This window comes from Myotis nattereri (assembly GCF_964212035.1).
Source record: "Myotis nattereri genome assembly, chromosome: 2".
Classification (NCBI taxonomy): domain Eukaryota; kingdom Metazoa; phylum Chordata; class Mammalia; order Chiroptera; family Vespertilionidae; genus Myotis; species Myotis nattereri.
Window position 1 is genome coordinate 58,368,789 of NC_138076.1, and position 25,905 is coordinate 58,394,693.

Below are 25,905 nucleotides of genomic sequence, written 5' to 3' on the forward strand. Positions count from 1 at the left end.
TATTTGCAACCATAGTAAAACAAAGACTTATATTTTTGATATTTATTTTACATATTTAAATGCCATTTAACAAAGAAAAATCAACCAAAAAAATGAGTTCGCGTGTCACCTCTGACACACTTGTCATAGGTTCGCCATCACTGGGTCTAGATGTTCCTGATAATATACATGCTTCCTGTGTTTGTAATCTTGAAACATTAGTACAATATGAACCTCTAGAATGAATCTAACAACATCAACCATTGTCCACTTACATACACTTCATGGTTTCTGCTATGTTTTTAAATATGTCAGTGCCGATGGCCTTCTTTAAAAAAACAAAACAAAAAAACATACCCTTAAAAAAACCGAGTGTAAAATCTGTAAATCTGTAGAGAGTTTAGAACATTATATAGTCGCAGGCTTCAAATTTCAACGTAAAGAGTGACAAAATCTGTGACCACACCAACAAAAGACGAGGCCATAGCCTTATATGATCACAGACTAGAGAGATAGATGCTTTTGAGAAATGAGCATGATACCAACCACAAAGACTACAACATACTACGCATGTTTTTTTAAATAATAAAATGGTGAAAACCAGGATTTGCCTTAGTCCAATGTTGAGGGCAACTGTGCCCTGAACTCCCGTCTAGCCAATTCTGACACCCAACCTGCCCAGTGCTCGCTCCTTCCATCCACTCTCCCCCAAGCCTCTAGCCCCCCTCCTAACCCAAACGCACACACCCCAGCCTGGAGAGAAGATAAAGCTAAAATGGCAGCGCGGAAAGGGCAGGAGCCGCACTCAGTGGGACAGGAAAAACAAAGCAACGTTCTTTCATTCTGCACATTTCTTTAATAACCAGACCCCACCCACCTCACCTCCAGCACAGCAGCGTAAGACACTGAATAGTAGGGTGCGCAAAATTGGCTGGAGGGGACGCTTGCTTTGCATATTGCCAGAAACCCAAATCATCCGTCAGCGGGGACGGTTCAGGTGATCCTTGCGACTTGCCTTGGGGGCCACCCTCCCTTCAAGTCCCCTTGACAGTGGAATTAAAGGAGACTCCAATCGTTTTTTTGTTTTGTTTTTTTCCTTCCCGGCCACCCAGGGAAGCCTTCCAAGGTGCCCAGCTGCCAAGGCAGAAGCTGTAGCAGTTGCAGTGACCGGGGAGTGCACACTGCAGAGGCAGGAAGAGGAGGAGGAGGAGGAGGAGGAGGAAAGAAAACGCAGCGTCTGCTATTAATTACAGTATCGCTGCCGCCCGCTGTTGCTGCCGCGGTGGTGGAAGGATACGCCACCCTCGGTCAGAAACCTAAGTGAGCAAGTGTGGGCATTGCGCACGCCTAGCTGCGCTGCTCAATGACAACGGGTTCCTTATGAAATTCTCCAGTTACCGGGTTTTGTGTGTACCCAGAGGCTCAGGAAAGGGCCTGCCTGGGACTGAAGGGTATGGTGAAGCCCCAGGTGAAATGAAGGAAGGGGTGGGAAGAACTTGAGACCTGTGCAGCCCATAAGGTCAGTCCCACTAGACACTGTACATGGACAATGACTGAACATGCCGCCACCTAAGTCTAAGCTGGAAATGGTTTTCTGGGTACTCATCATCCATCCATCCATTCAACCAATATATATTTCCCTCCTGCTTAGGGCTAGAGCCTGTGTAGAAGGATCTGGGAATTAAGGGGGGGGGGGGGGGGCGGGGCGCGGGGACGACACAGATGCCATACTTGTCCTTATGAGAAATACTTAGAATGTTTTGTTTTGTGCGCTACCACTTGCACAAAGCCATGTGCCAAGGTGGACATCCTAGATGCTTGAGGCCCTCCCATAATATCATGTAGTCTTATTTTGACCATTATTCATTCAAAAGTTGAAACTTGCCCAAAGACACAAATAGAAGGGTTAGGATTCAAACCCTAGTCTGTCAGAGCCTTTTGGCTACCTCCTGGACTTCTGCAACAGCGAGGAGCCCTTACAGCAGCTCCTACATGCAGTTCAGGCCTTTAACTCTACCTGCCGTTAGCTGCCTCTCTACCTGTGTCTTAGCTCTCATCCCAGGGTTGGGGAAGAGGGCGTCCTGTTCAGTACTGAACTTGTAACTCTGCTGAAACGTGAGAACAAATACTAATTGAATACTTTCTATGTACAAAGGTCTGTACAAGAAGCTAAGGAAGACACACAGATAAATAAGAATGTCTGAAGGAGCTTATAGGATAGTTGAAGAAATAAGACAAAAATTGTTTAACAGGGCTACTCACTGTACGAAAATACTATAATTCTGCAGGCCTGCCCTTGGTCCCTATGTTTTCATTATCCCACTTCTGGCTATTTTGTTTTTTAATGTTATTAAAAATGACATCCATCTATCATTTAAAGCCCCAGAAAAAATGGATTCCTTTACCACTTCCTGCCCTCCCCTCCAACTAGAATTAATTTACTTACCCAAGTTTGTTTGTTTATTTATTTTTTATTTTTTTTTAGTGAAGGACGTTCAGGGAAGAGGCACAGACATAGGAGGTAGTAATTGGATAAAGAATATAGTACTGGGAGGCCAGGACTTAATAATTTTGTCAGGAGTATAAATTTATACTCTTCAAATAAAGATAAAACTAATAGGAAACAGGATGCATTGGCAAATATAATTCTAGAGCATTTACTTAGAAGGGGTTAGTAGAATAGCTTGGAACAGGGAACTCAGCAAGTGTTACATTATATAGATAACAATGATAAGATCTTTGGTAGATATGACATTTCCAGATGTTGTACAGACACAGTCACAACTATAGTTTCAGGCCATCTTCAAGAATTATCTTTAGTAATGTAAGTCTGGGCAGAAAAAGATAAGCCATTAAGTAACCACTCTCGAGAGATAAGAGTGCACTTTTAGGAGGAATGTGAAGTCGACAAAAGAGTATTTAATAATAGAATAATGCCTTAAGATTTAACTCTGATGTAAATGTTAAGAACAATATACTTTGGGAATGACTCTGGCTTGTGAACACTGTCCTAACTGTGAATTCTACTTTCACAGAAAAAAAAAAGAGAATGCACTAATTTACTACCTGTCTTTTGTAAGTAAATGCCATTTTAAATAGACTTAAATCCTAAAGACAAAAATTCTGCAAAGGGACTTGTAATCCGGTTGGCCTTCTGGGCCTTGAATTCGGGATTAATCAGCACTGCTCAGGTCGGGAGAGGTGGCAGGGTTACGTAACACTCTACTCTGGCGGGAGCTCCCGCACGTTCCCTCTGCTTGCAGGTCCCAGCTCTCCCACCTGATCGGAAACCATTACCTGAAGCCCAGCGTCTGCAGCTGACAGCCTGCCTAGCACTCTCCTTACTCTTCCTCAAGCTGCTAGTAAAGCCCGGAGAAGCGGATTTCTTTCAGATTCCGTAGGGACTCACAGCCCCACACCCGAAGCCGAGAGGCAGAGGGAGTGGCGGAGGAGAGGGGGAGGGGACGGGGAAAGGCTGGCGTTACTGAGCATGTGCGGGGCGTAGCGCATGCCCAGTGCAGCCGGCAGCTTCCCATTGCGGGCAGTCCGGGCGGTGGGAGCGGTGGTGGCGGCAGCTGCGGCGGCTACGCCTCCTCCTTACACTCCCGAGGTGGCGGGGTTAGATGAGCGGCCCCGGTAGCGGCGAAGGCGGCGCGGGGGGGAGGAGGAAAAGAAGGAGGAGAAGAAGGAGGAGGTCGTCGCTGTCTTTGTAGTCTCCCGGCTGCTGGAGCGAGAGGCCACTGCCGGAGCCGTCGTCGTTGGAAAAGGGCTGTGTGTGCGCGCGCGTGTCTGCCTGTCCGGCCCGCGGGGACCAGGCAGCGGCGGCGGCGGCGGCGGCGAGGAGGATGATGTGCGCAGCGACTGCCTCCCCCGCCGCCTCCTCCTCGGGGCCCGGCGGGGACGGATTCTTCCAAGCCGCCACCATCTCTTCCTTCCCGGCGCCGGGGGCGCTGTTCATGCCGGTTCCCGAGGGCTCCGTGGCTGCCGCGGGGCTGGGGCTGGGGCTGCCCGCCGCGGACTCCCGGGGTCACTACCAGCTGCTGCTGTCAGGCCGGGCCTTGGCCGACCGCTACCGGAGGATTTACACAGCTGCGCTCAGTGACAGGGACCAGGGAGGCAGCGGCGCTGGACACTCGGCCTCCAGGTGCGTGTCCGGGTGCCCTTCCTTGCGCCACATGCTGCATGCGCTCCCGTGTGCGTGTGTGTGTGTGTGCGTGTGTGTGTGTGTGTGCGTGTGCGCGCGCGCGCGCGTGTCTACGTACCTACTGACTGAGCTCCCTTTCAGCAATGCCTGATGCTGTGCGGTAGAAACACTCAATTGAAGAGGAGGGTGCGGTGGCAGCAGTTTCTGCTCTTAGTGTGTGTCTTTGTGGGCGGTTGGCGAGGGTGGGAGGGTAGCGTGTGATGTTCCAGAAAAGGTGATGGCGCGGGTCGGTTATGACACGTGTGTGTATTGTTGAGAAAGGAGGAGGGATGGGTAAAGAGTAAGGGGGTAATTAATACATGGAGAGAATTTGCAAGAGTGGTGAAGGCAGTGGCGTTTCCAGTGTCTGTCGCAATAGGATTTGCACGAATTTCTCACCCCTCCCATCCCCCGTGACATTCCATCCTCCCCTTTCCAACTCCCCCTAAAATAAATAAATAATTTAAAAAAATCTGCCAACCTTTCACTTAGGGGTGAAATGGTATAGGCTAAAGATAGTGTCGGGTGTGTGTATACATATATCCATATATTTATGTATATGACGAGTTTTAGATAATCAGGCAGTTGGATAAGGCATGGAGTTTCAATTTAAGAGAATTAAGCAAGAGGGATGCAGATGGAGATTTATGTGGATGCCAAAGGTATTTGACTCAGATTTTTAGAGATGCACTTTGATAACTGGTCTTCTAGAAATGTGGTTGCAGCTGCTCTTGTGTTCTGATGTCCCATCAGCCATTTCATTCGTCTGTCACTTACAGGCTTTAGAGTAGAGCGGGTTTTGTGGGAAAAGGGGAACGCTGAACTTCAAAATATGACAGCTGGGTAGGTAGTGTTCAGCTGCCACCAATGAGAAAATTTGAGTAGCTCCTAGATCTTTTCCTAGACTCCCTGTTCCTTTAGCTTCCGTGATATGTAGGAGATGTTAAATCACTTTCATTTTCTTTTTCTTAAAATATGGGTGTCTTTTTGCTGAGGGCTCTTCTGTGGTTTTCTTTTCCATGCCCTTACATGCCACACACCCTGAAGGAGGGTGACTGACTTGTTTCACCAGCTTGGCTTTTGACAGTGGTATTTGGGAGTTAGCATCATCATTTTTCTCACAGCTTCTTGCAATATATGGGGAAATGGGGAAAGCATTGTAGAATTTTGTTAAATGTCGCAGAGCTTACTCTATTTATTGAATGCGCAGTTTGTTAGGCAATAACCAGATGTCATTTTCTCCCATTATGAAAGGGGTAAGTTGTAAGTCAGGTATTGGAATTTTACCAGTATGTACTGTGGCTCTATCTATTGCAGAGTTGAAAAGGTGGAGCTTTGTTCACCCTTTTTTTCTGGGTAAACCAGTTTTCTCATATCTGTGATTGTTTACAGGATTAGATGCATGAGTAGTTTTATCATATGGTTATAAATGTATGTAACTACCTTATGCTACCTAAGCTGAAGGCCATAATGGCACAAATCTGTTTCTTGCTAATGTTTTTAAAAATAGAAAATCTTACACTGCTCTGATAATTAGTTATCAGAGTCTCTGAATTATGGTACTAAGGATACATCTTTACAAAGCTCTTCCAAAGAATTTGAATTTACTTTGTATGTTATTTCCTGATTTACACAATAACTTGCGACTGGTATAATCCTATTTTAACTTCTTACTATTATACTTGTGTAATGCAATTTCTATATATCTAGGACTGTATTCAAGTTTTAAAATTTGTGAATGTTTTTTAGCTTTTGGCCCATTCTTGTACAAGCTGTCAGTTAAAATTAATGAAGAATTAGTTCAACAATAATAGATACAGAGGCAGAGCTGCCTCAAACAGATTGTCAAACTGCAGCGGGAAGGCCGGGGAGGGTTGGGGGGCAGGAGGTAGGGGGGTAAGAGATCAACTAAAGGACTTGTATGCATGCATATAAGCATAACCAATGGACATAAGACACTGGGGGATAGGGGAGGCTAGGGGACTGTCTAGGGCGGGGGGATAAAATGGACACATATGTAATACCCTTTGTAATACTTTAAGCAATAAAAAAAATAAAATAAAATAAAAAAAAGAATTAGTTCAAGTATATCAAGAAGTACTCATGGAAACTGCCTTAAGTTGTATAATATTACCTTCAACAGCTTGTTCAGAACATTATTGTTTATTATCGATCACATTATTTTTTCTAAGTCTTAGCCTGCAACTAACCTTTATTGAGAATTTGCTTAAAAATTCAATCACATTTCTTACTAAATATGATGGGAAAGTGGAAATGGGAGTTAGGTACTGAATGGATAATATTATTATAACTAGCTGAGTTGGAGGAGCAAATGAGATATTTCAGAGACAGAGCAAGAATAGAAGACGAAGCTCTAGTGAGCATGAAGTTTAAAGGATGAGAGAAAGGAAACAGGAAGAAAGCTTCAAAAAAATAAAAATACTAGGAAGAGAGCCATGAGATTGTAGCATTTCTGGTCCTAAGAAAGTAGATTGAAAGTCCACAGCAGTGTTAAATGCTGAAGAAAGTGAGAACACTTTCCAGGTCACTGATGACTTTTGAGGAAGTGGTCATAGTAGAGAGATGTGGTGAAGAGTCAGTGGGAGATGCTGAGGAAATGGGGAGATTCACAGGTTATCAGTAAGTGGAGAAGGAGAAATTAAAGAAGTGAGAAGAAGGATAATTGATGGGGAGAGGTGAAAGGGAGATCTCAGGGACTGGTTTAAGATGTCAGGTGGAGCCTTGCAGGTGGGGATCAGTGGTTGAGCATTGATTATGAACCAGGTCACAGTTTGATTCCTGGTCAGGGAACATGCCTTGGGTTGCAGGCTCGATATCCTGTGCAGGAGGCAGCTGATCAGTGATTCTCGCTCATCAGTGATGTTTCTGTCTCTCTATCCCTCTTCTAACCCTCTCCCTTCCTCTCTAAAATCAATAAAAATATTTTTTAAAAAAGACAGAGTGGTTACCTGTTGAAAAAAGTAAGGAGCTAGTCTTTCATTAATATACAAGAGGAGGAGGTGTTTAAAAATATAAAAACTAAGAGTTTATTGAGAATAAGAATTACATTCTATTTATATTGGTAATTCAAATATCTAGAACAATATTTGGCATCCATTCTGTAAATATCAATGCCTCCTGTGAGTCAGGCACTGGTTTAGATGCATATGATACAGCATTGAGCAAGATACACAAGGTCTCCACTCTCTTGGAACTTCTACTCCAGTGGGGAGAAATGAAAAACTGATAATATCAGGTAGTGATAAATATAGAGAAAATAAAACCAATTTCATTGATAGACAATTTGTAGGTGGGGAGGTGCTGTTTTAGGTAGGGTGGTCAGGATAGGTCTCTGGGAATTGACATTTAAGTGGAATTGTAATAATGGGAAGACAGATCTAGAGGAAGAGTCTTTTAGGTAATTATAATAAAGGCTCTGAGGTGAGAACAAGCTTGTGTTTAAGGAACAAAACAAGGTGAGTTATCAGTCAGTAGTGAATGAATTCATTACCGTGGATTATTTTTTAGGTGTGTAGTAGAGACATTGAGGGATGCAAGCCTAATGGAGTTAATGACTTTGATGGTATTATGGTGAAGTGGGTAAGAGCTTAGATTCTTAAGTCCACTAGTTTTTTTTTTTTTTTTTTTTTAAATATATTTTATTGGTTTTTTACAAAGAAGAAGGGAGAGGGACAGAGAGTTAGAAACATCAGTGGGAGAGAAACATCTATCAGCTGCCTCCTGCACACCTCCTATTGGGGGTGTGCCCGCAACCAAGGTCCATGCCCTTGACTTAAATCGAACCTGGGACCTTTCAGTCCACAGGCCGACGCTCTATCCACCGAGCCAAATCGGTTAGGGCAAGTCCACTAGTTTTAAATATTGGTTCTGCCACTTTTTAGCTGTGTGACCTTGCATACATTACATAACTTCTATACCTCAATTTTCTTATTTATTTTAAGGTGAGATGTAATTGGTATATAACATTAATTTCAGGTATATAACATAACAGTTCCTTTTTTGTATATATTGTGAAATGAATCACCACAGTAAGTCTATTTAACATCCATTACCACACATAGTTATAATTTTTTTCTTATGATGAAAACTAAGATTTATTCTCAGCATTTTCAAATACAAGGCAGGGCAAAAGTAGATTTATAGTTGTTCATATGGAAAATAATGCAATAATTAATAAATAATAATACAAGAATAAACTCTTTGTTTTGCATATTTACAACTGTAAACCTACTTTTATCTCACCCTGTATACAATACTGTATTATTAACTATAGTCACCCTGCTGTCCATCGCATCTCCATGACTTATTTATACCTGGAAGTTTGTACGTCTTCACCCATTTTGCCCAATCTTCCCTCCCTGGCCCATCCCCCACCCCCTTCTGGCAACTACTATTTTATTCTCTGTATCTATGAGTTTGGTTTTTGTGTTCTGGATTTCACATATAAGTGAGATCATACGGTATTTGTCATTCTCTGAGGTATTTCACATAGCATCATGCTCTTAAGATCTATCTTTGGTGTTGCAAATGGCAAGATTTTTGTTTTTCAATGGTTGAGTAATAATAGTATTTTCTTTATTCATTCATCCGATGATGGGCACTTAGACTTAGGTTGCTTCCATGTGTTGGCTATTGTAGATAGCTGCTGCAGAGAATAAGGAGGGAGGTGCAGATATCTTTTTGAGTTAGTGTTTTCCTTTCCTTTTGGATAAATACCCAAGAAGTAGAATTGCTGGATCATGTGGTAGTCCAATTTTTAATGTTTTGAGGAACCTCCATACTGTTTTCCATAGTGGCTGCACCAATTTACCGACCCACCAACAGTGCACAAGAGTTCCTTTTTCTCCACATGGCCACCCACAATTGTTATCACTTGTTTATTTTGATAACAGCCATTCTAACAGGTGTAAAGTGATACCTCCTTGTGGTTTTGATTTGCATTTCCCTGATGATTCATGATGTTGAGTGCCCTTTTTCATGTGCCTGTTGGCCATATGTATTTTTTTCTTGGAATTCTTTACTGGGATTGCTTGTTTTGTTGTTACTGAATTATGTTAGAGTGTGTGTGTGTGTGTGTGTGTGTGTGTGTGTGTGTAGGATGTCTCCCAAAAATGTATAAACACACTTTGAATAATTATAAAGGCAGTGTTTATTAAAATACATTTCATTCTCAAAATTGAGCTACTAGCCCTGGCCATTGTGGCTCAGTTGGTTGAGCATTGTTCCATGTACCAGGAGGTTGCAGGTTAGATTCCTGGTCAAGGGCAAATGCCCCATTGGGGGGCATGCAGGAGGCAGCCAATTAGTGAATCTCTCTCATCATTGTTTCTATCTCTCCCTCTCACTTCCTCTCTGAAATCAATAAAAATATATTTTAAAAAATTGAGTTATCAGCTGTTAAAGCTTGTATACATTTTTTTGGCACACTATGTATGTGTGTGTGTGTGTGTGTGTGTGTGTGTGTGTGTATATATATATATATATATATATATATAAATTTGGATATTAACCCTTTATCAGATATATGATTTGCAAATGTTTTTCACATTCTGTAGATTACCTTTTAATTTTGTTGATTTTTTTTTTTTGCTGCGCAAAAGCTTTTTAGATTGTTGTAGTTCCACTTGTTTATTACTTTTGTTTATCACTTTGTTTTCTTGTATGTAGAATGAAGTTAATAATAATAAGGATTGTTTTTTTAAATATATTTTTTATTGATTAAGATATTACATATGTGTCCTTATCCCCACATTGCCCCCTACCCCCCCCAACCCCCCCCCCCATGCCCTAACCCCCCCGTTTTCCGTGTCCATTGGTTAGGCCTATATGCTTGCATATAAGTCCTTTGGTTGATCTTTCCCCCTTACCCCCACCCTCCCCTACCTTCCCTCCAAGGCCCGACAGTCCAATCAATGCCTATCCGTCTCTGGATCAGTCCTTGTTCATCAGTTTATGTTGTTCATTATTCCACAAATGAGTGAGATCATGTGGTATTTGTCCGCTTTCCAGTTCCATCCATGCTGTGGCAAATGGTAAGAGTTCCTTTTTCTTCTTCCTCTTCTTAAAGAATACCTTTCAGCATTTCATATAATGCTGGTTTGGTGGTGATGAACTCCTTTAGCTTTTTATTATCTGTGAAGCTCTTTATCTGACCTTCTATTCCGAATGATAGCTTAGCTGGATAAAGTAATCTTGGTTGTAGGTTCTTGCTATTCATCACTTTGAAATTTTCTTGCCACTCTCTTCTGGCCTGCATGGTTTCTGTTGAGAAATCAGCTGACAGTCGTATGGGTACTCCCTTGTAGGTAACTGACTGTCTTTCTCTTGCTGCTTTTAAGATTCTCTCTTTGTCTTTTGCTCTTGGCATTTTAATTATGATGTGTCTTGGTGTGGTCCTCTTTGGATTCCTTTTGTTTGGGGTTCTCTGTGCTTCCTGGACTTGTAAGTCTATTTCTTTCACCAGGTAGGGGAAGTTTTCTGTCATTATGTCTTCAAATAGGTTTTCAATATCTTGCCCTCTCTCTCCTTCTGGTACCCTTATAATTCTGATGTTGGTACGCTTGAAGTTGTCCCAGAGGCTCCTTACATTATCTTCATATTTTTGGAATCTTTTTTCTTTTTTCTTTTTCGGTTGGGTCTTTTTTGTTTCTTCGTATTTCAAATCTTTGACTTGATTCTTGGGATCCTCTTGTCTGCTGTTGGATCTCTGTATATTATTCTTTATTTCAGTCAGTGTATGCTTAATTTCTACTTTGTCCTTTTTCATATCCTCCAGGGTCTCACTAAATTTATCGGCGGTTTCCATAAAATTCTTGAAAAACCTTATAAACGTGGTTTTGAACTCTATATCCAGTCATTTGCTTTCCTCCGTTTCTGTCATTTGTGACCTGTTTCTTTGTCTCCGCATTTTTTATGCTTCCCTGTGTTGGTAGAGTGGTTTTGTGTGCTAAGTGTCCTGTAGGGCCCAGTGGCTCAGCCTCCCCAGTTACCTGAGGTGGACATTCTTGGTGCACCCCCTTGTGGGCTTTGTGCACAGTCTTGTTGTAGTTATGCCTTGATTGTTGTAGGATCACTGGGAGGAATTGACCTCCAGGCCAATTGGCAGTGAGAATCAGCTGTGTCTGCAGTGGGAGAACTTCTGTGCTGAAGACACCCTTCTGGGGCAAGACTTGCTTCAGTGGGGCTTTGGTGCTCACTGAGTCTGCCCCCTGAGTGTGTCCCTTATGGATCTGAGGAGTTGTAATCTGGATGGTCCCCCTCTGACCACTGGGCACACTGGCTCTTGGATCTAAGGAGGTGCTAATTTAGCCTCTGCCTAAGGCTACCCAGCAGGAGCTATGAAGAGATCTGCAGATTCCCCTTCCTTTTTTGGAGTTTGGAGGTGCCCTGATGAGGCCCAGCTATGAAGCAGTGCAAGCTGCTGTGGGGCCTTGGGCCTTCTCTTGGAAGTTCTGGGTCTGTCTGGCCCAGCTGCAATTTGTTAGGTAATTTTCAGGTTGCAAAGGGCCAGGGCATTCATATGCAAAAGCCTCTGCCACAGCCTGGGTGGGGCGGGGTCTCAAGGAATCAAAGGGCGGAGCAAGCAGCTATGGCTGGTCCTCAGTCCTGCCCTAAGGGGCCGCTCGTCTCAGTGTCCCGGTAATTGCTGCAAGCACCTCTGAGAGAAAGCCGCCCTCAAGTTCAGAGTTCTGCCCGCTGCCAGACAGTCCAGTTTCTCCCCGTATGAGTCCTGGGTCCCCAGAGACTTCCTGGAACCCGAGTTCAGAGCAGTCGGGAGCTTGTGACTCCCTCCTGATTCAAAAAGACAGCCGCATCTTCAGGTACCAGCCCCTTTCCGCACGCTCGAGCCTCCGTACCTTTGCACTTTACTTCCGCAGCTCCTCTGAGTCTCAGTGTGCTTTTCTCTTTTCTTCTAGTTGTAGAATTTACATTCAGCCAGCCTTCCTGTAGTTCTGGATGATGTCTGTTTTGTCTTTTCGTTGTATTTTTGAAGTTGTTGTGGGAGGCAGCAATTTCCCGGTGTTTACCTATGCCGCCATCTTAGTTTCTCAATAAGGATTGTTTTTGTAGAGTAAATGAATCCATATATGTAAAGTGCTTGGCACATTAAGTGCTATTAAATATTAGTTACTGATTTCTGCTGAGAGTGAGGGGGCATATGGAATTTGGGGACTTAAAGAGAAGGCAAGGATCATGTCTTGTTCTTTTATTTTTGGTCTCAGTGACTGTGTTGAACGTGGGAATAAGTATTTCATTTATTCTGTGATTGAATACATATATTTTGTATCAATGAGCCAATCAAAATGAGAACATCAGTTGGGGAAAGAGATGGGAAAGAAATGAATAAAGGAATGTTTAATCAGTTCTGTGTGTGAATGGCAGCACAACAGTGCCCTTGGACGAAACCATAGCTCAGTGGCTAAATCTACTCTGGAGACAGACTACCTTAGTTCAAATCCTAGTTCTACCTTTTTCTATCTTAAGTTGGGCAAGTTAACTAGTATTCCTTTGTCTGTTTCTTTACTGGTAACCTTATTAGTATTGAAAGGACATTGTGCCTTTGCATGACAAGTGCTTAGTAAGTAAAGTTAGCTGTTGGCTGCTGCTGTTATCATTATGGTTATTATCATCAAAATCACATATTTAAAATTCTAATCAGCATGATAAGTTTTTCCACAAAAAAGAGAAATGGAGAAATGGCTAGCTGAGTTCAACTTCGAAGTTGAAGTGTGGGCTCAAATTAAAAAAAACAACACAGAGCCTACCAGCCATTTCTGCAAAGGTGCCTCTCATGCAAATTACACTTCCTGGAGAAGCCTGGGCTGAACTGCCTGCCTATACTGTGTTTCTGCCATCTGAGCCAATCCTTACTAGGTGTACCAGTTAATAATGTGGATTTTTTTCAATAGATGGAGTTGCACATATGTTGATATATAAGCGATTTGATATATATGCTATTTTGTTGTATTGACAACAAGCTTCAAAACTTCATATGTCAAATTTGCTAAAGGTGTTAACATCATAGATATTTTTACACTTAAATGTTGAATTTCATGCCAAAAAAAGAGCATTTGCAGGAAGTTATAATTCATTACTTTATTTTGAAGAAAAGTGTTGCTGAATAGTTCGGGAAGCTTATGGTGAACATGCTCCATCTCAAGATACTTGTGAACTCTGGTTTAAATGCTTTAAAAGTGATGATTTCGATGTGAAAGACAAAGATGTCCAGGTCAACCAAAAAAGTTTGAAGACCAACAATTATAAGCATTGTTGGATGAAGATGCATGTCAAATTCAAAAACAACTTACAGAAAGATTAAATGTTGCTCAGCAAACAATTTCCGATCATTTATAAGCAATGGGAGAGATTTTAAAGGAAGGAAAATTGGTGCCACATCAACTGAACGAAAGACAAATGGAAAACTGAAAAGTCAGCAGTAAAATATTGCTTCAACGGCACGAAAGAAAGTCTTTTTTATGTCGAATTGTGACTGGTGATGAAAAGTGGATTTATTTTGAGAATCCCAAATGCACAAGATCATGGGTTGATCCAGGTCAACCATCAACATCGACTGCAAGGCCAAATCGCTTTGGAAAGAAGACAATGCTCTGCATTTGGTGGGATCAGGAAGGTGTGGTGTATTATGAGCTTCTAAAACCAGATGAAACCGTTAATACTGATCGCTACTGACAACAAATAATCAATTTGAACCACGCTTTGATCGTGACACGACCAGAATGTTCCAGAAAACACAGCAAAGTAATTTTGCTTCATGATGACGCACCATCACACACTTCAAAACCAGTTAAAGACACGTCACTCGCTGTATTCACCAGGCCTTGCTCCTTCAGATTACCACTTGTTCTGATCAATGGCACACACACTTTCTGAGCAGCACTTCAAAACATAGCAAGAAGTAGAAAATTGGGCCTCGGAATGGTTTGCCTCAAAACAATAATAGTTCTATTGGGACAGTATCCACAAATTACCTGAAAGATGGGGAAATGTGTAGCTAGAGATGGACATTACTTTGAATGAAGCACTTTTGATGTTTCTCTTGAAATTACCATGTTTTCTTTGATTACAAAATCCGCATTATTAACCGGTACACCTGGTATAAAGGTTTCCTGGAATCTTATTTCAACCATTAGGATTGAGGCTTTCCTCATCTAATCATAGCTGTGCAGCTCTGACCAAACTGAGCCACTATACTGACCCATCAGGACGGTGCCTTTTGGACCAGTCAAACTGCAGGGTTTTGGAGTCCTCATTTGCATGAGCATGGACCAATCAGGGACCTGGGGTGGGAACTCCGGTCTTTATGAGCCAGCTTCTTGGAAGTACATTCCCCCCCCCCCCCCCCCCATTGATTAATGGAGACTGTCTCTGTGTCTGAGCTGAAACATGGAAGATGTCTCCTAGAGCAGAGTGAAGCACACTGGCACAAAGAGTAAGAGAGAAGACCATCCTGGTGCGGGGCAAACTCACGCATTGCAAAGCAGACCAGTCTAACTAGAGAGGGGTCTGGCCCCAGGGCCCTTCTACAGTTGTGCTGTTTTCACAGCTGTGCTGTATCACAATTGAACTGTTTTGCACTAAATCAAGTTTCCTTCTTCACTGCACCCCCTTCCCCCAAAGTTGAAGTGTGATGGAAGATCAAAGAAAAAAACGTGATATTGTGGTTAAAGGGGGGAATTGCTTTTCTTCTCTAAGCTAAACCCACTCAGTTCTGTTAGCTGCTTTATCTCTTTGTTGTTAAAAATTATATTTGAGCCTTATTTCAGATGCATGGAATTTTGGTTGTAAGAAGTTAAGTAGTCAGTTAATCCAACAAAGGTTCAGGGATTATTACTATTGGCCCTGTAGAGATTTATAAGACAAAGTTTCTACACTTCAGTTTATTGTCTGGATGGGGGTGAAAGATACAAAGGAGGTACTGATAAAAGTGTTAAATGAAACCATTGTGAAAGCCTAGTGTTTTATGACAAAGGGATGGCATTCCCTGCTGGCTCAAAAGCATGAGCAAGAGGTGAGAAAGCATAGTTTGTGTGCAGGTAATGGTGAGAATCCCATTAGAGCTGGAATGTAGGTATTATGAGGGAGACCAGTGGGAATTCATTCTGGAAATGGAGACTGTGGCCAGAGGGCAGGGAAGATTGAACAGCAAGGTAAGAATTTGGTTTTATTCAGTTGACACTGATGGGTTTGAGTTGTTGGAGATTATTGTAGGAGTGTTTTAGGAAGTGATGTAGGATTGATGCTCTGTGTTTGTGGATAGGTAGTAATTTATTTCATGTAGCTGTTACATCTATGGAATTGTATATCAACACATGTTAAGACAAAAACTGTTCTTTTGGTGTATTGGTAGGTAGAAATATGAAATGAATTACTCTCTTAGCTTACCATAAGAAAAATCTTGCCTTTGCGCTTATAAAGTAAATAAAAATGTTAATTTAAAAATACTTTTGCACTTTAAGATACTTGTTTAAAAATATCAACAGAAAAGTCTGTTTTATTCAAAATCATTAAACATTCAGGTTTTTGGAGGAGGGGATCCGTTAATCTAGATTTAATTTACATACAATAAAATTCGCTCTTTTAAAAGTATTCATATGAGGGGTCTTAGAGCTATCACTAGTCAAGTATAGAACATTTACATCACTCTAAAAGTTTCTTCAGTTAATTCCCTCCTCCTCCCGTTAACCCACTTTTTGTCACTTAATATTTTACCTTTTCTAGAGTATTTTATAAATCCAGTTCCTTAAGGACAGGTGTCCCCAGATATTGTTAATCTCTGTCTTCCATCCATATTTCCTATAAGTGGAAGTTAGTTTTAAAGCTTCATTAGGTTTTGGTTAAGCATTTTTTTAGCAATTGTATTTTGTATGTAGCTATGGGTATTGCATATTGCATCCTATCCAGAGGTTGGCTAAGGCCATCAGAGATTTTCAAATTGTCTCACTGTTTAATAATGCTCAGTCTAATTACTTGGGTAAGATGGTACCCTTTAGATCTCTTTTCTGTAAATGTATGCCTTTTCCATTTCCAATGAGTAATCATGGGTAATAACTTTTGCATACTGTGTATATCTTTCACCTAATGGGTTTGACATCCTTTGATAATACTTGTCTGAGTCAATAATTTTATTAGGGGTTTCAAAATGATGATTTTTATAATTCTATTATTTCTTCTATGTTTATTAGCTGGTTCTGTTCTGCAAAGAAGCATTTCCCTCATCAACTAGTGATGAATTGTAGTTTCTCCTAAGAAATCAGAGTAAATGTTTAATTCTCTCCCTTCGTTAGCCAAATTGCTGTACTAGTCCAGTAGTGGTATAGCAGGTGCTGTGGTTCACCACTCAGATCTCTCTGTTCAGGTACAGGTTCCCCTAGCTGTTGTGAATATTGGCAGCTAAAACTGATTGCCTCCAAGTCCCTCTCCAGGCATTCCCCTTAGCCAACAGAGCTGCTTCCCTCTAAGTCAGTGGTTCTCAACCTTCCTAATGCCTCGACCCTTTAATACAGTTCCTCACGTTATGGTGACCCCCAATCTCATTGTTACAAATTGAACATAATTAAAGCATAGTGATTAATCACAAAAACAATATGTAATTATATATGTGTTTTCCAATGGTCTTAGGTGGCCCCTGTGAAAGGGTTGTTCGACCCCCAAAGAGGTCGCGACCCACAGGTTGAGAACCGCTGCTCTAAGTCATGCTTCTTCTTCAGGGTCAGCTAGTAGCCTATGCCTGTATTGGCTATAAATACCTAGCCCTTTTACACTAAGACAGGACAACTTTGAAGATCCCAACTGCAAAGCCCACCAGGGGATTGGCTGAGGCCATCCTGTGATTTTATTGTAATTCAACTCCTTTCTCTGTTCAGATCTTACTTCCTTCACTCTCCCACAGTTGTTGATTTGGGAGGCATTTTTCAATAAACTTCTGGTGTGCAAATCTCCAGTTCAGAGTCTATTTCCTGAGGAACCTTACCCAAGACAATTATGGTACCAGGAATGGTCTGAGGAAGTAGACTTTAAAAAATGGAATTTTGGGGCTAGATTATCTGCTGGTGCCTGGCTGGCAATGTTTGAACCCCACTACAGGTTGTATAAGATGGAGCACTGGCACTGATAACCTTTGGCATGCCCTTTAGCTGTGCAACTGTTAAAACTTTCACAGGTGGTGAATTATAATGGGATACCTGTAAAAGGAAATGTACTGATTGGTATACTATCTCAGGCTTTTAAGAGGTTTGGGGAAGTTGTTAATTAAAAGGATACTAGAGGCCTGGTGCATGGATTTGTGTGCTGGTGGGGTCCCTCAGCCCGGCCTGTGCCCTCTCTCAATCCAGGACCCCTTGGGGGATGTTGGACTGCGGTTTCGGAAACTGGCAGTCTGACATCCCCCGAGGGTTGTAGTAGCGCGCAAAGTGTCAGGTGGCCAGGGATGAGCCTGTGCCGCTCCGCTCATCCCAGCCCTGCTGTGCCTGCCACTGAGCTGCTCGTTAAGCTTGCTGAGCATTGCTCCATCTGTGGGAGTGCACTGACCACCAGGCGGAAGCTCCTGTGTTGAGCGTCTGCCCCCTGGTGATCAGTGCACATCATAGTGACTAGTCAACCAGTTGGCCATTTGGTAGTTTGATTGCTTTGGCTTTTATATATCCTATATAATAAAAGGCTAATGTGCAAATTGACCGAACAGCGGAACGACCCGTCACTATCACACGCACTGATCACCAGAGGGCAGACACTCAATGCAGGAGCTGCCCCCTGGTGGTCAGTACACTCCCACAGGGGTAGCACCGTTCAGCCAGAGGTCCTGAGCCAGGCTCATGGCTGGTGAGTGCAAAGGCAGCGGCAGGAGCCTCTGCTGCCTCCACGCAGAGCTAAGGATGTCCAACTGATGGCTTAGGCCCTATCCCCATGGGAGCGGGCCTAAGCCATCAGTTCGACATCACTTGAGGGCTTCCGGACTATGAGAGATCACAGGACAGGCTGAGGAGACACCCCCCCCCCCCCCCGCTGCAAGTGCACGAATTTTGTGCACCAGGCCTCTACTATAGAAGATAAGGGTAGTGTGTGTGACCAAATGGCTGTTGGTGAGTGACATTGATAGAATGGAGACAGACAATGAAAGGCGGAAGGTAATTGGGAGGGAAAGTGAGAAAATTAGGTGATTTCTTAAGTATCATGTAAAGAAACTTACTTTTGTAGTAGGAAGAAAGAAAAGCTAGTGATTAGGCCCAAGACTTAATTTTAAGTGTAGTAGAGCTCCTGGATGGGTTGAATTCTTAGCAAATCTGCCATGCCAGTGTCTGTTCTCTGGTTAGAAGTGGGGGTGGACCCTGACTCTTAGAATGGAATATCTGAGTTGTCGAATATGAAAACTTTTTTTTGTTAATCCTCACCCGAGGATATTTTTCCATTGATTTTTAGAGAGAGTACAGGGGGAGAGACAGAGAGAGAGAGAAACATCGATGTGAGAGAGACACACTGATTGGTTGCCTCCCACTCAGGGTTGGAGCCTGCAACTGAGGTGCGTGCCCTTGACTAGACTTGAACCTGGGACCTTTCAGACTGAGGGCCAACGCTCTATCCACTAAGTCAAACTGGCTAAGGCTGAAATCTTTGAAATCCCAAATTCCCCTGAGTCCTCTGGGCTTACAGAAGTGAACTGCTTCCTCTGGATAGAGGGTAGTTGCTTGAAGACTATACTGCTGCTACAACCTCCATCTACTCTTGTCCTAACTACTGCTATCACCAAACCAATAATTAGAGGTAAGTTAAAACAAAATCTATTAGTAGGTGTTAGCCTGCTAAGGGAGGAAAGGGACTGTATATATGTGCTTATGGCCATACACACACACATAGATTCTCAAACTGTGTGCTGAGGCACCCCAAAACACCACAGCAGAAACACATGAATACCATGGGATATTTCAGAATTTCAAAGGAAACACAGCAACATCTATTGCAAACTACTAGCTTAAGGTAGTTCACATTTTTGACATTAGGTCATGCTAATATTCCTTTTGAGGATGTCCTAACTTTTCAAAGTTTTTTGGTACTTGCTGTGATACAAATCAAACACTGCACAAAAATCAGTGTGGAACAGGAAAGGAGTATGGCATGTTCAGTATGATTCCAAGTTTGGGAAGTTGTGCAGTGCCTAGAAGGTGTACATGTCCTATTATTAAGGAACTATAGTTATTTAAGAATGAAAAAAAAATACTGTTTTTCAATTTATGTGTATTTTTTTTCGAAGTTCTTAGGATATAATTTCTTTTTTTAAAGTATTTTTTTAAACATATTTTTATTGATTTCAGAGAGGAAGGGAGAGAGAGATAGAAACATCCATGATGAGAGAGAATCATGGATTGGCTGACTCCTGCAAGTTCCCCACTGGGGATCGAGTCCACAATCCGGGCATGTGCCCTTGACCAGAATCGAGCCTGGGACCTTTCAGTTCACAGGCCGACGCTCTATCCACTGAGACAAACCAGCTAGGACAGATATGAATTCTTATTAATTATTTGGATCTAATTAATTAACAATGCTGTTAGGTATTTCTTTTGACCTACAGATGCTGCAGAAAAAGTTCTGATGGTAGCTGTGCAAGGACCAAATAATAGACTATTATTTAGTACCACTGATCTAGTAACTGAGCTTCTGACAGTCCAGCCTGGCAGTAGCCACCCTCATCTGTGTTCTGGGAAGTACAGTGCTTATACAGTATTTGATCTAATGACACAGGGTCTGTGTAGTATCACTTCAGAATTAGGGACCCACTTTATGTATAGGAAAGGAGGATCCATGGGATTCATTTTTCTCATCATGCGCCACTCCACCCAGATGCTTTTAACTCTAGAGCAGTAAAACAATCTGTTGATGGCACAACTGATGATGATATCCTCAAGTTTGAACAAGATAGCTTGCAAGGATGAAGTCCCATCCTTTGGTGATCCCAGCAGGAAAAACAAATGGAAATTGGAGTGGTTCTGTTATTGAAGAAAAACATGCCTCATCTTTCCCTATTGTTAGTGGGAACTTGGGGTACTGCTGGAAAATGCATTTCTGGAGGTCCCCACGGGAGGATGCAATATAGTAGAAAGCTTTATTTCCATGAACTTATATCCTTGGTTTTCCAAAATTCCATTTCCCTTTGTCCAGTCATAGAAGAAGTATAGCTGGGGTTTCAATAAAACTAGAAGTAAAGCCAGTGTCCAGAGTTTCCTTTCCATGTTGGAGCTGTTGGATCAAATACTCTGTAACACCAACGTCCAGTATAGCATCAGGCTGGTTTGTGAGGGTCTGCATGGCTGTGGGCTACACAGGAGAATGCCAGGAAGCCAAGTGTGAGACGTGAGCTAAGAGTGCCAAGAGCGCCCTAGCTGGTTTGGCTGAGTGGATAGAGCGTGGGCCTGCGGACTGAAGGATCCCGGGTTCAATTCTAGTCAGGGGCACATGCCTGGGGTGCCAGCTTGGTCCCCAGTGGGAGGCGTGCAGGAGGCAGCCAATCAGTGAAACATCATTGATGTTTCTATCTCTCTCCTTCTTTCCTCTCTGAAATCAATAATAATAATAAAAGAGTGCTAAGAGGAACCAAGAGCGTAAGAACGCAAGTTTCTTTGTTTAGGGGATTATATATCCCAAATTCCTGAATGTTTGCAGTGGCCATGCCCATTCTGGCCAGCCAGAATGTGATTGACAGGCAAGTATCTTCCCTATATCACCCCAACTTTACTGGGCATGTGTTTATCTTTCCTTTGTCCAGTCCTCTTCCTCCAGTGGTTTTCAGGGACCATGCCTATACTGTCTGGCCTTGCCCTTGTTCCTTTTCTATTATTAATAACTAGCTAATTACAATGGTATCAGTTCCTGTTAACATCTGCCGGGGTCCAACCCCAGCAGGTCCAGGGGTTCCCAAAGGCGTAGACGGAGTCGGTGAAGAAGGAATGACACGGAGACAGCGTTCAGTTGATCAGCAGCCTAGCCAGGATCTCCAGCCAAGTTCTGGTCTCAATCTCCAGAGAGGTTCTGCTGTTTATTGTTTTGTTACATCCGTATTTATACCAGTTGATTTTAATCCTGTCAATTTCTATTACAAAGGTTAGGGCGTTTCTTATCTCCATTCCAGGGAGTAAAGATTATGTAGCTTAAGCATGATTGTTTGTAGTTAAAGTGATTAACTACCCGCCTGGCACTTAGTTAAGGAGTTTCATCCCCTCCCTAACTTCAGGGAAAAATCCCTGCCTGGGGAAACAACCTTTCTCGGAGAGGTGACCTTGGTTAGAACACACAGCGCTAAGGGGAGCAACCATATTAAGAACAGTGTGCCATATACGCCAGGTCCCTTGAAACATATGCCCTGCAGATGTTTCTATCCTGCAGCGACTGTGTCAAGCAGCAAGGATGGACCGGCTTCCGGCAAACATCACTCTCAGTGATCCATTGGGGGAATTTATGCTTCCCTTCCCTTTAGCTCTGAGCACAAGGATTAAAAGATTGTGGTTCTCAGAAAGGACTGGAATCATTTCCAAAAGAAGACACAAGAATCCTTTTAAGTCACAGCTACAGCTGGGATTTGGCATTCCTTTTCCAAGGAAAGGAGTCACCATTTTGACTGGGCTAATATATCTAACTAGAGGCCCAGCGCGTGATTAAATCACGTGCATGTAGGGTCCCCTAGGCCTACCCTGCCATCAAGGCCATGTCCACAGCCCTGCAATGCCTCCCATGCTCCACGGACGTCGCCGGCACCCCGCCCCTCCTGCCGCAAGAGCCGTTTCTCCTTTGGTCATGACCACAGGCCTTTTAGGATATAGAGATTATCTGGAGGAGGTAGGGCTGCTGCTTCACAATGGAGCATGGGTGTTTGGCTCACGGATAACTTATTAAGTGTCTCTTGGTACATCATTGTCCAATCTTGACGGTAAGTGGTCATGAAAAAGGCCTGATGACCATTTCATGAGAACAGCCACTTGGACCAACAGAAATGCAAAGATGAAGGGAATCTAGAATGGCTAGCGGAGAAGATGTTGTGATTATCAGTTTTGGCCTTGAAACCAGTTGGAGGGGGTGGGAAGATGTAGTTTGTCCTGCTTTACTTCCTCTGGAAAGTTTCTCTAGGAAATGAGACCAACCAGAATTCTGAAGGAGCTTTATTTGAAGCAAGTGAATCCAAGTAGGATAATAGGTAGTCTATCGTAAATGCTGTTCATTAATTTAAATAACTGTTTTCTAGATTCTCTGGGATGTTATAATCATACTAGAGGCCCGGTGCATGGCCGGGGGAAAGGCCCCTCAGCCTGGCCTGCCGTCTCTCCCATCCAGGAGCCCTCAGGGCAGTGGTTCTCAACCTTCTGGCCCTTTAAATACAGTTCCTCATGTTGTGACCCAACCTTAAACTTATTTTTGTTGCTACTTCATAACTGTAATGTTGCTTCTGTTATGAATCGTAATGTAAATATCTAATATGCAGGATGGTCGTAGGCGACCCCTGTGAAAGGGTCGTTCAACTGCCAAAGGGGTCGCGACCCACAGGTTGAGAACTGCTGCCTCAGGGGATGTTCTACTGTCCATGGGGAATGGGCCTAAGCCGAAGTCTGGCCTCCCTCTGTGGGAGGCGACCTGGCTGATCAGGAGAAGGTGCCACCCCCATCACCCCGCTGCTGCTGCCACTGCTGGCAGCTGCTGGCCTTCCTTGGCCCCCACAGCCACTGCGGCTGCCTTCCCTTCTTGGCCTTCACAGCCACTGCAGCTTTGTCTGGAAGACATCTGTCTATCTGGTCTAATTACCATATTACCCTTTTAATAGTATAGATTATCATTCTTTCTGATCTCCAGATACCCCTGCACTCCCCCCCTCCCCCCCCCCCCCATTATTTTAATGGCAAGAACTTCACAGTAGTGCTAAACAGAAGTGGTGAAAGTTGCATTCTTCCTTGTTCCTAATCTGAGGGGGAAACAATTACAAATTAGTCTTTCATCCTTCAGTATTAAATATGATGTTAGCTGTAGGTATTTTGATGGCCTTTGCCAGTTTGCGAAAGATTTTTAGTATTCCTACTTTTGTTGATAATCTATGATAATAAAAGCGTAATATGCTAATTAGACTGGACGGCCTTCCGGATGAAGCTGGGTCTGTGAGGGCTGAGGCAGCTACTGTGGTTGCTTCAGGCTGAGGCAAGCCACCGCAGCTGTGAGGGCCAAGCCCCTTGCACGAAGTTCATGCATCGGGTCTCTAACCTATATATATAAAAGCCTAAATGACCATTATGATCAGAATGACTGGTCAACCAGTTGCTATGATGTGCACTGACCACCAGGGTCTAGATCAGTCGTGGGCAAACTACGGACCACGGGCCGGATCCGGCCCGTTTGAAATGAATAAAAGTAAAAAAAAAAAAAGACCATACCCTTTTATGTAATGATATTTATTTTGAATTTATATTAGTTCACACAAACACTCCATCCATGCTTTTGTTCCGGCCCTCCGGTCCAGTTTAAGAACCCATTGTGGCCCTCGAGTCAAAAAGTTTGCCCACCCCTGGTCTAGATGCTCAACACAGGAGCTGCCCCCTCGTGGTCAGTGCGCTCCCACAGCCAACCTCCCATGGCCCCTCCTCTCCCCACCCCCCGGCTGGCCAACCTCCTGCGGCCCCTCAACCCCTCTCCCGGCCACCCTCCTGCCGTCCCTTCCCCCGGCCAGCCAGCTCCCCTGATGGTCCTGATCACCGGCCAGGCTGAGGGACCCCACCTGTGCATGAATTTATGCATCGGGCCTCTAGTTTTTATTATAAATGTGTATTGAATTTTGCCAAATGCTTTTTCTGCGTTTATTGAAATGATCGTATGTTAAGAGAGTAAAAGAAAAGGATAATTTTTCAATGTTAAGTCAGCCCTGCATTCCTGGGATAAAACCTTCTCATATGTGATGCATTGTTAAATTTATTTTGCTAATATTTTGTTAAGAATTTTTGGGTTTATATTCATGAAGCATATTGATCTATAATACTTTTTGTTACTGTATTTGGTAATGTCTTTGTCAGGCTTTAGTATTACAGTTATGTTTATCTTATAAAATGAGTTAGATAGTAATCCCTTCTGAATTTTTTAAAAGTTTGTATCAAAATGAGCTTATTTCTTCTTGATATTTGTTAGAATTCACCGGGGACATCATCTGGTCCTGGAATTTTCATGTAGGGAAGGTTTTGACAAATTCAGTTTCTTTAATAGATATAGGGATATTCAAATTTTTGTTATTTCTCGTGTCAGTTTGGTAACTTGTATTTTTTTTTGAGAGAGAGATTTACTTATTTCATCATTTTATCTAAATTGTGGAAAATTTTGGCATAAAGTCATTCATAACATTTTTATCCTTTAATGTCTTCAGGATCTGTGGTGCTAATTTCTTTTTCATTCCTTATGTTGGGGGTTTCCTCTTTTTTTCTTGATCAGCTTAGAGGTTTGTTAATTTTATCTCTAAGTTCAAAGAACCAACATTCTCTATTATTAATCTACTAGGGACCCAGTGCACGCAATTCGTGCACTGGGCCGGGGGTGTCCCTCAGCCCAGCCTGCCCCCTCTCGCATACTGGGAACCCTCAGGGGATGTTCTAGTGACAGCTTAGGCCCACTCCCTGCTCCCCTTGGGGAGTGGGCCTAAGCCGCAGTCTGGCCTCCCTTTGTGGGAGGTGACCAGGCTGATCAGGGGAAGGCCCCAGCCCCATAATCCCGCTGCTGCAGCCACTGCCAGTCAACGCAGCCAGCAAGGTTTTTTCATCAACACGGACTCCAGTCTCTTCACCATGAAAAACTGACAACTTTTTTTAGGCATTTTCAAGATGTGTCTTTCATATAATAATAATTTCTTTATTACTATCTTTTTTTATCCTCACCTGAGGATATATTTCCATTGATTTTTAGAGAATGTGGAAGAGAAAGGGAAAGACAGAGAGAAACATCAAAGTGAGAGGAACACTTTGATTGGTTGCCTCCTGCATGAGCCCTGACCTGGGCCCCGGCCAGGGAGGAGCCTGCAACCTAGGTACATTCCCTTGGTCAGAATTGAACCCAGACCCTGCCATCAGCAGGCCAAGGCATTATCCACTGAGCCAAACCAGCTAGGGCAGGATATGACATTTCTTAGCCCTCCAGCAGCGGACCTTCGTTTTTTTTCGCCGGGTGTGTGGTGAAAAACCCTGGATCACCTTTTTGGATTCTTATTACCCAAGTTACTAAGAATATTACCAGTGGCATACAGGGAGCTTAGCCAATGAGCGGTCAGAAAAGGTGTTTCCTCTGTAGTTCACACCAATCGTTGGCTTGCCCCCCACCCCCCTCCCCGGCCCAGGCCTGACGCCTCTGACCCAGGCTTCAGGCCTGGGCAGGGGACTCCCATCTCCCTCCGATCACCGGCTCCGCCCTCGCCCAGACCTGATGCCTTGGCCAAGGCATCGACCCCCATCATCCTTCAATCACCGGATCGGCCCCTCACTCAGGCCTGATGGCTCGGCCAGAGGTGTCAGGCCTGGGCAGGGGTCCCCCAGACCCCTCCAATTGCCGGCTCCGCCCCCCGCCCAGTACTGACACCTCGACCAGAGGCGTCGACCTCCATCACCCTCCGATCGCCGGATCGGCCCCTTGCCCAGGCCTGACGCCTCCGCCAAAGGTGTCAGGCCTGGGCAGGGGACCCCCATCTCCCCCCGATCACCGGCTTC

At 43.5% G+C, this 25,905-nt stretch overlaps 1 protein-coding gene across 5 annotated transcripts in view; it reads left to right on the forward strand.

Annotated features, from left to right (window-relative positions):
• Positions 1-2,468: 2,468 nt before the first annotated feature.
• MYCBP2 (MYC binding protein 2) overlaps positions 2,469-25,905 on the forward strand; it is a 310,493-nt gene continuing 287,056 nt past the window's right edge. For all 5 annotated transcript variants that reach the window (XM_081083308.1, XM_081083309.1, XM_081083312.1 and 2 more), the window contains exon 1: positions 2,469-4,123. In XM_081083308.1, the coding sequence (XP_080939434.1) occupies positions 3,825-4,123 (299 nt within the window). In that variant the 5' untranslated portion in view covers positions 2,469-3,824. The remainder of the gene's footprint in view (positions 4,124-25,905) is intronic.